The sequence below is a fragment of the Cutaneotrichosporon oleaginosum genome (assembly GCF_008065305.1).
Source record: "Cutaneotrichosporon oleaginosum strain ATCC 20508 chromosome Unknown ATCC20508_contig04, whole genome shotgun sequence".
Taxonomy (NCBI): Eukaryota; Fungi; Basidiomycota; class Tremellomycetes; order Trichosporonales; family Trichosporonaceae; genus Cutaneotrichosporon; species Cutaneotrichosporon oleaginosum.
In genome coordinates this window covers 515,019-529,002 of record NW_027072173.1, presented here as the reverse complement: position 1 = coordinate 529,002, position 13,984 = coordinate 515,019, and the positions used below count along the sequence as shown (strand labels likewise).

Below are 13,984 nucleotides of genomic sequence, written 5' to 3'. Positions count from 1 at the left end.
GGAAGCAGCCCTTGTGGCAGTTCAAATGTCGTCGGAAATGTCCGTTGCGCATGCAATAGGTACATATACATGTGCATGATTGGAGCAAACAAAATCATCTCTGTTCGTATAGTGGCTAGTATGCTCGCTTGTCATCATTTGTGACCGCGGGAGACCGGAGTTCAATTCTCCGACAGAGAGCATTCTGATTGAATTACCTTTTGCTGCGCGGGTCGGCTGATGTCGAGAACCGGCAACTCTCAACGCTGGGCGATGTCGTGCAGAACTGATCGCACCGGGAGGCCTAGCTATTTGGAGGGCCATCTGCCTGCAAAGCTGGGTGCGTCACTGCATTCGAAGCAACATAAGTGAAGGAGATGAGGTCTCCGTGCTGTCATCTCTCTCTGGGCCCGAAGTCATCCCGTATGGGGCCACGCAAAACTAGTGGTTAATCTCCCTTGACGGACCGTGCCCTTTATCCCCACCTCCGTCTCCTGAGGCCTGTCCAGTGCCGGCTCTCAAGGGCCCCTCGGTATTAGATTGATGCGGGTCCCCTATAGTCGACAGCCGAGATCCCTCTCGTGATCAATCCCTCGATCTCATTTATCAGGCCTTTGTTGGTTGTTGCTGAAGATTTCGCCCCCACATCGGCCGCCAGGAATGCCGCGACAATTCAAGCACTCAGAGAATAATCAGAGCGCCGGTCCTGCTCCCCGCTGTCGATCCCGTACTCCGGGAGATTGCGGGGGTGCGTTTTGAAGCAGCCTAACGGCACCAAGAGCAATAGGGCATGTCGATGGTTTCCAGCTGAGCGGATATCAATGAGATTTCGATCAGTCGGCTTATCTTGCAACGCAAGAAACGCCACCTAGGAGGCTGACAGTTAGGCTCAGCCCCGCGCTCTGACTCCCGAGATCGCCCCAGGCATCAAGAGACTGCGGAATCGTCAGAAGGAGATCATTGCATTGTACTGGGCGCTCTGCATGCATCCCTAAGCCAAACTACTCTCAGGAACTGCCTGCCACAGCTTCAATCTGCGCCAAGCTGCCCAGACGAGCGGCAATGAATTTTCGGGGTGCCCGCGACTGACTTTCTCGTGATGAAGTGCAGGTGGCTGGGGTGCATAAAACTGACCGGCTATCGATGCTTCCACCCCTCAGCCTCCGCTGTGCTAGAGTTCTACCCCACCTTCACTTCTACCTCTGCTTCAATCCCATCTGTCCACCCTTCGGGCGCTGCTTACCCCGCAATATGACCCACCTTAGCCCCGACCTCCATCCTCGTGAGATGTGCGTCGGTCGCGCTCATACCAGACTCACGACCACGCACGACCTCGTCGAAGTCGCGCCGTTCGCTTCAGACCCTTCGGCATCAACACCCAGTGCCCGTGATCCGGGTAGAGTATGAGCGCCCGCGTTCAGAGCCCGTGCCAAGGGTGCGTCCCGCGTCCCTAGGGGTAGCCGCAGGTCGACAGCGCCGCAAGACCGAGCCTTCCACCACTCCGCACCCCTTCAGCGCTGCGGCATGTGCCCAGCGCACAGAAGCAATGCGCGCTATGGACGAGTCACGGCGTCACGTGAATTCCAACCGCACCGTCTCTGCCCCGGGGTTTTTGCGCACCAGGGCTCCAGTACGAGAGAGCGGGTCTGTCTTCATGACCGCTAATGTAACTCCTCCTGCCAACCCCACTCATCAAGCTCCTACTGGTGCTCCCGCTATCTGGTCGCCTCCTCCCATCGGCACCACCGAGCGCGCAATAATCTGCCCTTTCGAGCCACAGTGGCTCATCCCACCCCTGCCCATCAATCCCTCCTTTTTGGCCACCCCTAGCGCTCCGGAGGTTTATTCACAGAGCAGGCGAGGTGAGCGCTCGAAGTCCGCTACATACGCTACTCAGAAGCGAGGTTGGTTCCGTCGGCGCATGTAAGGAGTATCAAATCTCCACGAGATTTCCCCAGCTTAGACATAATACTCTTATGTTCTGCCGCTGTGTATGTAAATGTGCATATTCTGCAAAGGAAGCATAGCTAATCAATGCTACCGATGTAACTGGAGCGTCGGCTCGGAGAGGTGGCCGAAGGTTGGCTTACTCGTCTTTCGCGCATCAGAGCTACCGGGATGCGAGATGTGATATCTCTCCTTAGATGTGGTGGTGACGCTGGGGGATGCTCGAAAGGCCGCGGCGTTGACGGGCGATGGCGCCGCTTTGGCCTAGGGGGTGGTGGGGTGGCAGGGTTATTGTTCGCTGTTGAGCATGTTGGAGTTGGTGTTGGGCACCGTCCGTCGGAGTCAGACGTTGATTCCAAGCCTTGCGCCTGGTTGCGACGCAGCCAGGTTGGAGCGGCAAAAACGATTGGTTTCGGAGCAAAGTCCATTGAGTGCTGGGGCGCCGAGCTCTTTAAACCCATCGACCACGTTTCGGAATGTGCTCCAGCGGTCCTGACAGTTGTGAGACAACCCATATTTCTGTCAACATTTGCCAGGTTCAAACCCAGGGACGGCGGGTCGGCTAACTGCCCTCTTGGACCGGAGTTTGGCTCGCGCGTTGACGACATCGAAGGCCGAGTCATTTGAGTACCCCGAGGCCTGTCCCCTCTGCAGTGACGCATGCTGAGGCGACACCGCAAGCGTGTGGCGCCACTCCAGAGTAGGATCATCGTCGAACACGTCGATGACATCTGACGGAGCGGGACGCGTACGGCGCAGCGACTTGCGGAGGGAAGAAAGATCGAGAACATCCTTGTCCTGGGGCTTGCTGAACAGTTTGCGTACAGCAGACTCGTCCCCTTCATTCGATTGTGGCTGCTGGCCTCGACTCGAGACCGCGAAGGTTGCGGGCGTGTTCCGTGCCTCTTCTAGTTTGCGTGCCAGTGCGCGCTGCCGAGGGCTATGGTACTCTTTGACCTTCACCGGTGTCTGGGCGTCCTGCGAACTGTCCTCAAAGACTGGCATCGCTGGTCGCGCGCGCCGCTTCAGTGTCGGCACAACCATCGGCGTCTGAGGTGGGGGTGGGCGGCGCGCAAGACTAGCTCTTCGAGGGGTAAGGACATTCCCGTCCTTGTCCTTTACGGGGTCGCTGGCTTTGAGGCTTGCCTCAGTGATGCCGCGTACAATGGCTTTAATTCCGCGGCGAAACCGCTTGACCTGGCGCGCCTGATCGGTATCCTCGGGGGCGGAGGCATCGGAGTCAACGATCTCAGCGGCTTCGGTGCGCGAGCGGAGAGAGTGGTTTCCCCTGGCAATGTCTGCTAGAAATGCAAAGTGCGCGGGCGGAGGGGCAATAATGCGCAGTCGAGTCAAGGAAGGGGGGATGGCAGAGAGGGGAAGAATGATATGCTGGTCTCGAACATGGTGAGGAGGTGGTGTTCCAAACGTGAGAGACAGCCAAGTCACGATGTCTGATGTGGTGGGCAGGGCGGCTGGCTGCGACCGAAGAGGTGGAGGAGGGGGCGGTGGGGGAGGCAGTGGGGGAGGCGGTGGAGCGGAGATGGTCGTCGAGAACGAGACTTCTGCAGTACCGCCCACCTGCGCCGGCAACGATAACTCGCCTTGCCTCGACATGGATTTAGAGGATGGTACAATGGTAGGCAGTCGGCACAGCAGATTACTGCTGATGAGCTGCTGCGCAGTTAAGTTGGGTGCTTGTGAGTCTATGTAGCTAGAGTGGCGAAAGGGCATAACTGTGACACAAGAGGAGTTATATAAGCCAACTGGCAAGCGGGGACGCGTAACAGCGAGCGAAATCATTTAGTACTCAACAAGAATGTTTCGCGCTGTGATTCCAAGGGAGCGGGAAGTGAGGAAGCCAGACAACATCACACAAAAACCTACGCCAAGTGATGATTCCCATCATTTTGTGGACACGGCTGTGCGGGCCTAGAGGTAGCAAGGGGAAAGAGCGTCTCCTATCCGACATGCAGTTCGAGCACCTCATGGGACACGGAGTGATTGTTGAGGGGCCTAGGACCACGATCTTCCTCTGATTACCGTCGCCTGTTCGATTATCATACAAATGCGGCGGGATCGCTAAGAGGCGAAAAAATTATTTCTCCACCAGGGAGTTGAACCCTGCTCTTTCGCGGTCAAGCCATCTCTGGCAACTCTCTAATGAGAGGCGAATATACTAACCGATATACTAGTGAAGAGTGGATGTTTGCCCTAAGACTGCTTAGTCAGATCCAAATCGCTCAACAACAATCGGGACAAGCACTATTTTCGCCGTGAGTTGCTTTGAATGCTGCTGTCGCCTCCCTTGCCGAGACACCATCGCCTGATCGCGCCTGACCTTCTTCCCGCCCACCGGCATTCCTGCACGAGCTTCCTGTGAACATCTTCCCCGCGAGGCACAACACGTCCGTTCAGACAGGCATGGCGTGGCTGAAACGTCGGTTTATTTGCTCGCTCGCCCAGGCCACTTTCTTTGGGCTTTTTTGACGCTCGCACCCAAATCGGAGCAAGTGACTGTATGCTTCAAGCTCGCTCATCCTCGAGATGTGAAGAGTGAAGTTGCGGTTATGACAGGTCAGAAGAGGCAAAGTGATTGGGACTGACGAGTCTGAGGAATGTGCGGCACGCGAAGCACTCTTCAGATCTGTCGATGTCCTGGCGCAGCCCTGATGAGGATCTGAAACGCGTTTCACCCACTCACACATGTGCATAACATGGTGCGGTGACCACTTGCGGACATTGCACCGTGCGCAGCAGTTCGCGACTGGCTTGCACGACTTGGGCCGTGCGACGCTGCGAGAAGAGGGCGAGACCAAAGTTCCGCGGGATCGAGCGTGGGCGAATGTGACTGAACGCACTCGAGCTCCGGCACGTGTCGTTGGACCGTGCATGAGCTCGTCTAAAAACAATGTCGCGACCTTCAAATCGGTCAATGGGTCACCGCTCCTCGACTGACTCTGCGAGTGTGCGAGTGTGCAGTGACTCCCTCTACGCTCCAAACGCCAAGCTCCAGGCTGCTCATGTTGTGACGCGCGATACCGCTTCCCACGCCACCACTGACATAGCCTCATGACTCTTTCGGCGGCGAACATCATGCCCTTCCGACAGCCACCCCACAAGTCCGACATATTCGGCAGTCACCAACCTGCACTGCGTCTTGCCTCGAGGCGGCTTCCCCCCGCCAGCCTTCCTGACACAACCCCATTCCGGAAGCATCAAGCTTCTCCTCATAATTGGGAGCTCGCCATGAAGCAGAATACAGACAGTCGAGCCATCATTGTTCCCCATCACCGCCGCCTTGCCACCACGGACACCCACACACACAGACACACAGCAGCAGCAAACGTTTGCTCTGACAACTCCAGTTCATGGCCCGACACCTCGACCTCTCTAAAGCGCGCGCAATGGTGCGCTCCTTCGACGACCCGTGGGCGTACCGTCTCGGTCCGGCTCTGCTATCGCCCCTCAGATATCCCATCGACCTCTGGCCGCCTCCGCCTTCGCCACAAGCTGATGTGACGGGACGTTTTCCTCTGACAGCGCTGGCAGCCGATGCACTCACAATCAGAGCGAGCGTCATGAGTCTCACACCAGATGACACTGTGTCGCCGCCCAGCGCCGGATTGGAGAGCGACTGGAGAGTTCAGACGGCGATGCGAATGGAGCTCCACACGGCGCGCAGTGTGCGCATGTCCAGCCTCTCAAACACACCTACCAAGCTCCAGTCGTGCGAGTCGACTCAAATGGAGGACAGTGAAATCCTAGTGACGCCTCTCCCCCGCATCTCGACTCCCACTGACCTCGACACGAACCTCGACACCTCAGCCCTGCACACAGTCAGCCAGCGCTCGTCGCCTCCCTCAAGTCCCAGCCTCGCAGGATCGGTACATACCTCGCTCGACCTCACCGTGGATGGAATTGAGACGCCAACATTCTACACCCTCCCGCCTGACCCCCTCGATGCTCTGGAAGCGCTCGAAGCACTTGCGGCTCTGCAGCCCCTCTGTCCCGACACAATCGGGGAGGAACACTTGGACCCCATTGAAGCACTGCTCTGGTCGCCTCGACACGATGAAGTCCATCCCTTTAGGGCCCTACCCCGCGCGGCGCAGTACACGTCAAGTGAGTGGTGCGACCGGCCGCCACCGGTGCCACCCAAAAGCCCACATGATAGACTCCTGCCGTCTTCGCCCCAGCGCCGTAGCCTCGACATCGTTAAGAGCGCGGGGACAGCGGCCGCCCACCGCCGGGCTGAGTCGACACCCACATGGCCACAGGCTGTTGAGGCGACGACCATGCATGCTTGGAACATCGCCCAGGTACAACCAGCCCCTAAAGCAGCTGGGTGGGCACAGCGAGCACGACCTCCTGGTCCTGGGGCTGAAGGTACACATGTCCAGCACTTCCATCACCACCACTACCATCACCACCACAAGTGCCGTGGGTGACCAGCTCCGACCTGGGCGGCGAAGGAATCACGGCTGCAAAGAAATTACGGCGGCGACGTATGACAAAGCTAGTGCGGCCTGAAGTGAAGGCGATGGCTAGACTGAATATTCTGGGGACACTACCCGAGTGGGAGCAAGTTTGATGTAAGGTCCAGTCCTGCGCGCCCCGAGCTTCGAGCGATATCATTCCCGGTCCTTGTAGACCACTGAGGTACAAATTCTTGTGAAGAGAGCTTGCAAGAAAAGGTATGCGACAAACTGATTGCGGATCCATTATCCTCTAACCCAGCCTTCTCGAAGTGCTACATACAACTTCATACGTGCAGATATGTGGGTTCTACCACCACTATGTGCTAACAAATTGTTACGGGATCAACCTCCTTCACCACTCTCCGCACAGGAGCTTGGCACGGTCGTTCTCGTTCACCTCATAAGGAGCAGGATCAATGAGTTTGGCCGCGGCCATAGAGTTGGTGACCCAGCGCGCGTGGATGAGACGAGCACACGCACTTCTCCTTGTCCCGAAGACCCTCATACTTGCGGCTCTGGTTCCAGGAGCGACAATAATGTACGTGGCCCAGCTCAGCTCCGTTGTGATGCTACCACCGCCGGCCTTTTATCAGAAGCTGCACGTCTCGAGCACACGGACGTACCAGAATGGTGGCCTGCAGAAAGGGGCACCCTGGAGCCTCAATGACGTAAAACTGAATGCGATTGGGTCCGAGCTTGAAGATCTGAGGCAATCCGATGTGTATCAGGGGCATCAGAATGGGGGTTGAGTGAGGTTCGGTTAAATTGGCGGGTATGGACTCTTGAAGGGCTACTCTCGCGGCGTCCACATCCGAGATAGGAGTCTCGGACTTGACAAACTGGGCTTCAGACTGTCCATTAGGGGAGTCGGCGTATCTTTTGGTGTCTTCGAAGCCCAAGGAAGCTACAATGTCTTCGGGGATCTCGACCTTGATGGCAAATTCGGAGGAGGGGACAGAGGCGAGTGAGTCGTCAGATGTGGCATCCGTAGAGACCCTCGGCTGCACACGAAGCTCGGCTTTCGTACTCGGAGGTTGATAAGCGCAGCCATAAGGCGAAACTCCGCTGCTGGCCTTGACGCCGATTTTGCGCTCAGGCCGTGCCCATGAAGGAGGGGAGTTGGGAGGCAATTCGGTTGATGGCGTATTGGCGGGGGGTGATTCAGCAGGCGAAATTGGAAGAGGCTTGGTGCTGTTGGGCAAAGTTATGGGCCCATGACGATTCGAGGAGGCACCAAAAGTCAACCGCTTGTTATACGAGTAACGAGACCTCTCCATGGGCTCGAATGTTGTCGCAACAGCGGGGGTGGCAGGAGGAGTATGGCCTTGAGTTGGGAAGTTGCTCGGCGAGGGAAGCAGTGTCGTAAGTCTGCGAAGTGACACCGAAGCCGTGAAGCCATTGGCTCCCGAGGAGGGAGCTGGCTTGTTCGCCTGGCGGTCTGCCACACTGCCACGGGCAGGAGAAGAGAGACGCCGGAACAAGCATGGGGGTGAGCCACTGCGGGGGCGCTTTAGGTAACGTTGATCGGGGGTCGAACTTCTGAACTCGGTTTTCGCGCGCCGCGTGGCATAAGCGTTTCGAACGTTCGTTTCACAGGCGGCCAAGGAGCTAGCAAGACGAGGATCGCGGGTAGTTCTAATGTTAGCTAACGGAAACGGGATCGGGCTCCCAGGAAGGGAAAGAACGGCAGTGCATTGGACACAATTCTGGGCGTCGGGTGACTCACACAATTCGCCACCCACCCCAGTCATCTTCCTCGTCCAGGATGCGCCCCTCACGGAGGCAGTGGTGGATCCAGTGGTGTTGGAGTACGGGAACTGGGGAGGGCCCTTGCGTGACGTAACGCACAGTCTGCATGACGTCCCACTCGTAGCCAGAGTCACGCTGCGACAACGGGGTTGGCGAGGACGCAGAGCTGATTTTGTAGCAAAAGTTCCTGACGGGGGTGGGAGATGGAACCTGAATAATCACAAGGTCGAACTGATCGTGCACGGCAGACCTGCGGAGTATGGCTCCATGATCCTCTTTGTTAATGGCGGTCTAATGAGGCGACTTACGCGTAGGAGGTCGCAGTCGCGATGCAAGCTGTCAGCGGATCGCCCTCGCCAAGGAAGGTGGACACTGAGCCCGTTGAAAATGCCAGGACGGTCGCGATTGGAGTTGGCCATTATATAAGGGCCCGGAGAGGGGGGAGAGGAGGGGGAGGGAGAGTTGGGAATGTAAGAGTGGCCCGTGTTGTGGTGATTTTCAAGAAGTGAAGTCAAGAAGAGTTGATTGTTGAAAGATGAGATGAAAGAGAAGAGGAGGAAGGGAGTTGGTGGATATTTAAGTGAGCGTGGGCGAGTAGCGGATGCACAGGGTGTCCAGTGAGAGTCAGTCACTGGGACTGGGCCACTGGGGGGTGGAGGAACGTGAGGGGGGTGAGGAGGGGCCAGCAGATGTCGCGTCGTAGATCGTACAAGGAAGGTCAGTGATCAGCTTGATCAGTGATTAGTGACCATTGCCACGCGCCCTCGCGCGCCCATGCAACCGCGCAACCAGCGGGCAGAGAGTATAGGGGTTCCAATATGTATTGCGTATTTGGTTGCTTGAGCGCTCCATTTTGCCTTTGCCCCTGTCAATCTACTCTCTGATCTCTGTACGATCTGTACCATCTCTGTACTGTACCTCTGTGCTTCTCGCCGTGGTGTTTTTTTGGGCTATTTGCTCTCCCGTTGACTTGTTTTGCTCATCTCTAGGACGACGCGCATCGCTGACACTAACCTTGCATCACATCTTGTTCCCAGACCCGATAACGCTACTTCCCTACCGGTCCGTGCTCGTTGCTGCTGCAGGAGGTTGCAGGCTGTACCTGGTACTCGGTCATTCGGTCAAGCTGTGCAAGGAGGCGCACCGAATTGCAGCTCAGACGACACACACGACTGTACCATGTATACTGTATACCATGTACCATGTACAATGGTCGCGCCGCGACATATGGCTGTCACCACGTACTCATCGCCCATTCCGCAGTAAGTACCGCGAATCTGCTGATCCGAGAAGTCGAGGATCAAACCAAGCCCCAGAAGTGGCACGGCTGGTCCGTGTTCTGTGCGCTGATCGCTGATCGCTTGGATGTAAAGTCGCAGTTTATGCAAATCATACGATCATACATGCACATTCGCAGCTCCGCAGCTCCGCAGATCCACAGATATACAGATACAGAAGGAGACTTGCGGAGGCTGGAATGATGCTGCAGATCGTTGTGGCTGGGAAGGGGGAAGCAGTTCGGAAGCTCCGTCGCGCGGCGACATTTTAACGCGGTCAACACACGAGTTCTAGAGAGCTAGAGAGGGCTGTCTGGAACTATAACCGGAAGCTTGCCTGTATTGTTGCCCGATCACTTATCCTCATCTTCATGCACAACTCTCCCAAGATCATGAGTGCCACGGGTGAGCTCGTGCGTGAACGGCATGGGCGGCTCCTTAGACTCTCAACCTCGCGATTTCGGGGGGGGGGGGGGGGGTGCAAAGGAAGATTATCGAAACAAGTTTCTGAAATACTGAAATAGATGCCAAAACTTGGCCCATTCATCGCTGGCATTCCTGTCGTGTAATAATATTATAGCAGTGCCCCAGCCACTTCGACCCCAGCTTCCTGGCGTATGTATGCAAAAGGATTGGCTGAGGAATCAAATCCTCCTTTGACGAGAGTGGGATTCGAACCCACGTCCGAAGACTGCGGATGCTCAATAGAACACCTTAACACAGCGCCTTAGACCGCTCGGCCATCTCGCCGATGAGTTCTACTATTTCAGGCACGGATTCGCCCTCCCGCGCCTGGCGGGTGGACGAAGACGCCCATCAGTCTGCGCAGCAAACACGACAACGATGGTGTGTGAAGCGCAGCCAAATTGCGAGAATAGCTCACTGATGGCATAAATTGTGGCCGACAATGACCGTCCGTCGGCAGTGAAGAGCAATAGGGCAAGAGCTATAACGTTCAGCAATTCGGTTGCGTCTCTATCCGGACGAAGTTCTGAGTTTCGACTGAATCATGACAATTGGGGGGATTTTATGGATATGAGCGGCATCCAAAAGGGATGTGGGAAATATCAAGGGATGCTTGAGCTGCGGGTGCTGCTCACAAGCGAGAACAAAGGAAATTGAACCAAGATCTCAATGCAATTTCGAGAGCAGTGTGATTCGAGTTGGACTTACAATAGTGGTAAAGAAGTCTCAAATCGCGTCACAACTGAGAGTACGCAATGGAGAGCTAACAAGAATACACAGTCATTGGCCGCTGGGACGCATACGTATGCGTATACCTTCTGAGAGAAGGCGCGATCTGCGACACTCTCGTGCCACTGCAGACTGCTCTGCCCCCCCCCCAACAACATTTCGTCCACCACTCTCGACATACAACTGAGGCTCAGTCGGAGACGTCTGCTGTGAGGTGGAGGTGCCACCTCGCCACTGGACAGCTGACAGCGGAAACCACCTGCGCCTGACATGAGCATGTGCAATATTGTTGCCAATGAGTCCATATTTCATCTCCAACGCAGCCCTGAGGATCTTGAGGAAGAGCTAGTCCGTCCCGCCGAGATCGGCGGGACGAGCCCCCCAGGCATGTGGGGGAGCAGAACACATGAGAGGGCGGCACGATCGCGCCAGCCCTCCACTGATGCAATGAACAGTGTTACCCCGACCACAAGCCCGACAAGCCACAAGATCACAGAGGGAGAACATGTCAGAGCTTTGGAAGGCGTGTGGGCGCATTTTGGGTTTGACCGCGTGCGGCTGCCCACATGCACCCACTTGAGTCCGCCGGCGTGATCGGGGTTGGGTTACTGTAGTTCCGCAAACTCACCTGCAATACCCGCATAGAATTCAGGTTGTAATCCTTTTGTGGAATGGACGCCCTACATGCAGGGTGCAGCTACTGGTCTCGAGAGAGCAGTTTCTATCCGAACGAGTTGACGAAGTGGGTTGAGGCCACGTGCTCTGAAGAGTGGGGCAGGCTGAGGACTGCAAAGTACTTACCCAAGATGCACATGTTAAACGTGTGTTTCACAGTTAACCGAGGCAAGATGTCAACCTCTTTCCATCCTCAGACGGCCAGAGTGAGAGCACATCGCGACATGTCATGTGCGATGCCTTAGTTTGTCCACCTGACCCGCGGCTCCAGAGCATGGGGTTAATCGTCTTGCGGACTAACCAAGTGGTGATCTTATCATTCGCGTATCTTATCTGTCCATTGTTTTGCTGGCCGGCTCCGCTTCATTGATTACCGTGATACATCCAGAAACTGCTTTGATCTCTTTCTCTCAACCCGGACATGCCAAGAAAAACTACGTGCTCAAGTCTGGTAGCGGAAATCGGGGTGCTCCTCGAGAACCTTGCCCGCGCGGTCGGCCCTGCGGTTCTCAAGCTTGAACCAGACCCAGAGGCCGAAGCAGCAGAGGATGGAGCCGCCGGTCATTCCCAATGTGATGTTAATACCGGTCGGGTATCCGCTGGCGGCCTCCTTCTCGATGAACGAGGTACCTGCAATGATACCTGAGATGCCGCCGAAAGCGACGACGATGGCGGAGGTGTATCCACGCTTGCTCTGGCGACGAATGGCAGTCTGAGCCCACGAGATGGCGAGGGGCATGTTGGCGTTAGAGCCACCAACAGCAATGAAGACACCCGCGTAGCGTGCAGCGATGTGGTTTGCGCCCAGCTTCGAGTACATGCACGTGCCGATGATGACCTGGAGCGAGTTGAGAGAGATGGCGAGGGCACGCTGGTGGTACTTGTCGGCGAGGATGGCGGTGGCCATGGCCGGAATCGGGACCCAGGCGTAGGGAGGCGCCACAAGAATCTGGCTCTTGAAGCCCTTGAACCCCATCTGCAGAAGAATACGAGGGAGAAAGTAGCTGAGGGCATAGGTCGAGGTGCCCGACGTGCAGAAAATGTAGGCGAACACCCAGAGCTTAGGGTCGCAAACGTAAGACCAGAACTTGCGCAGCGTCATGGGATCGTATTCAGCGTCGCCGCGGTCGCGCTCAATGCGCGTCTCGATGAGCTCCTTCTCCTCAGGCTTGAGGAACTTGGCCCTGTCGGGGAAGTCGACGATGAAGATCATACCGATGACGGCAATAACCATGGTCATGATGCCGTTGATGATAAAGATCCAGCGCCAACCGCTGTATCCGCCGCGACCGTGAAGCTTTGAGAGGCCGTACGCGAGCGTCGCGCTCAGACCACACACAACAACGGAAAGAACGTAGAAGAATGTCGTGCGCGTTGCCATCTGCCGACGTGGGTACCAGCATGAAATGAGGTAAGTGGCACCAGGGAACAGCGCACATTCAAACAGGCCCAAGACGGCACGCAGACCAACCAGGCCCTGCCAGTTGGTGACGAAACCGAAGCACATCCTTAGTGTGAGCACACGAAGTTGAAGTCATCTTCGGTAGACGCACATGACGACGCCCCACAGGAAACAAGCCGTGCCCAGCCACCAGCGGGCGCCGAACGCGCGAAGGCCAAGTTGAGACTGCAGTCAGCGGCATGTTCTGGTGGAAGGAACGGAAATGTAGGCGGGATATGTGGAGAGAGATGCCGGCGGCCGGGTCGAAGCGCGGTGGAATGCAGTAGTCGCACGCCCCCACGTTCATTCCGAGCTCTGGGGTTGTCATACTCACTGGAATCTCGAAGATGATGTAGGGGACGAAGAAAATGAGAGTGGCGAGGCCGTAGCGGTTGTTGCCGCCGAGGAGGTCGAGCTCCTTGTTCATGACCTGGTTGTTGGCGGCGCGTGCGAGAGAGAGGTTGGTTCGGTCGATGAACGAGATGCAGTAGAGTAGGGAGAGGACAGGAATGAGGCGCCGATCAACTTTACGTGTGGTACTGCGGATTTCAGCTTGCGTGTAGCCATCGTCGATGTCGACGGGGCCATGCGTGCCACCGCTGAGGCCTTTCTCGTGCTCGACTTCAGCGATCTCGACATCGCCCTTGCTGTCGCCCTTGTACTGTACGTCGGTCATATTGGGGTGGGAACGGAGGAGCTGACGAGAGACCAAAGTTGCCAGGCCCAGTGGAGCTTATGTACGGCCGCGATGAGGTGAGCGGGTTGAGCGGATAAAGCTGTAGGGAGGCTGGTGCTAGCGTGGATACCAGTGCCAATGTGCATTCCTCTTTTTCGTCCACAAGAGCTGGGTCCCCGTGGGCGGCTAATCCCCCGCCCCATTTGGAGTGCACGCACCACCGTCTGGGACACCGTTTACCCGCGGGGTCCCCCATTCTGAATCGCATCTCCAGCGGGAGTTGCTACAGTCGCGGCGCCGGGGTGTGATGGTGACCTCGGCGTGTGTCGAAGTGGCGCTTGACCCTGGTGACAACCGCCCCATCTAATCAGTTTGATTGGGTTGGGCTGTGTTCGTCGGGGTGAGTCGCTTACGCCTTGCTTGTACCGCACATCCCCAGATGCGTCTCGCAGTTGTCATTCAATGCAGACAGGGAGAAGGAGAGCTGGAGGGCAAGCGCGCTACGGTGAGCAGAGGGAGCGGTGAAAGCGGAACTGAGGCCGACGCTAAGCGGAAGAACCAAGATCAT

General features: G+C 56.7%; 4 protein-coding genes across 4 annotated transcripts; 1 reads left to right on the top strand and 3 right to left on the bottom strand.

The window, feature by feature from the left end:
- Positions 1-2,448: 2,448 nt before the first annotated feature.
- Positions 2,449-3,540, bottom strand: COLE_04662 (uncharacterized protein; the record flags this gene model as incomplete). The annotated part of the gene is made up of 1 exon (XM_018425185.1): positions 2,449-3,540. The coding sequence occupies one exon, from the start codon at positions 3,538-3,540 to the stop codon at positions 2,449-2,451; it is 1,092 nt and encodes a 363-aa protein (XP_018281243.1).
- Positions 3,541-5,294: 1,754 nt separating this feature from the next.
- On the top strand, positions 5,295-6,181 carry COLE_04661 (uncharacterized protein; the record flags this gene model as incomplete). The annotated part of the gene is made up of 2 exons (XM_018425184.1): positions 5,295-6,048; positions 6,147-6,181. The coding sequence occupies 2 exons, from the start codon at positions 5,295-5,297 to the stop codon at positions 6,179-6,181; spliced, it is 789 nt and encodes a 262-aa protein (XP_018281242.1).
- A 575-nt stretch (positions 6,182-6,756) lies between these two features.
- Positions 6,757-8,572, bottom strand: COLE_04660 (uncharacterized protein; the record flags this gene model as incomplete). Its single annotated transcript, XM_018424760.1, has 4 exons — positions 6,757-6,987; positions 7,028-8,039; positions 8,131-8,363; positions 8,462-8,572. The coding sequence occupies 4 exons, from the start codon at positions 8,570-8,572 to the stop codon at positions 6,757-6,759; spliced, it is 1,587 nt and encodes a 528-aa protein (XP_018281241.1).
- Positions 8,573-11,741: 3,169 nt separating this feature from the next.
- Positions 11,742-13,416, bottom strand: COLE_04659 (uncharacterized protein; the record flags this gene model as incomplete). Its single annotated transcript, XM_018426241.2, has 3 exons — positions 11,742-12,807; positions 12,853-12,926; positions 13,075-13,416. 3 exons carry the CDS (start codon positions 13,414-13,416, stop codon positions 11,742-11,744), a joined length of 1,482 nt encoding a protein of 493 aa, XP_018281240.1.
- Positions 13,417-13,984: the final 568 nt, after the last annotated feature.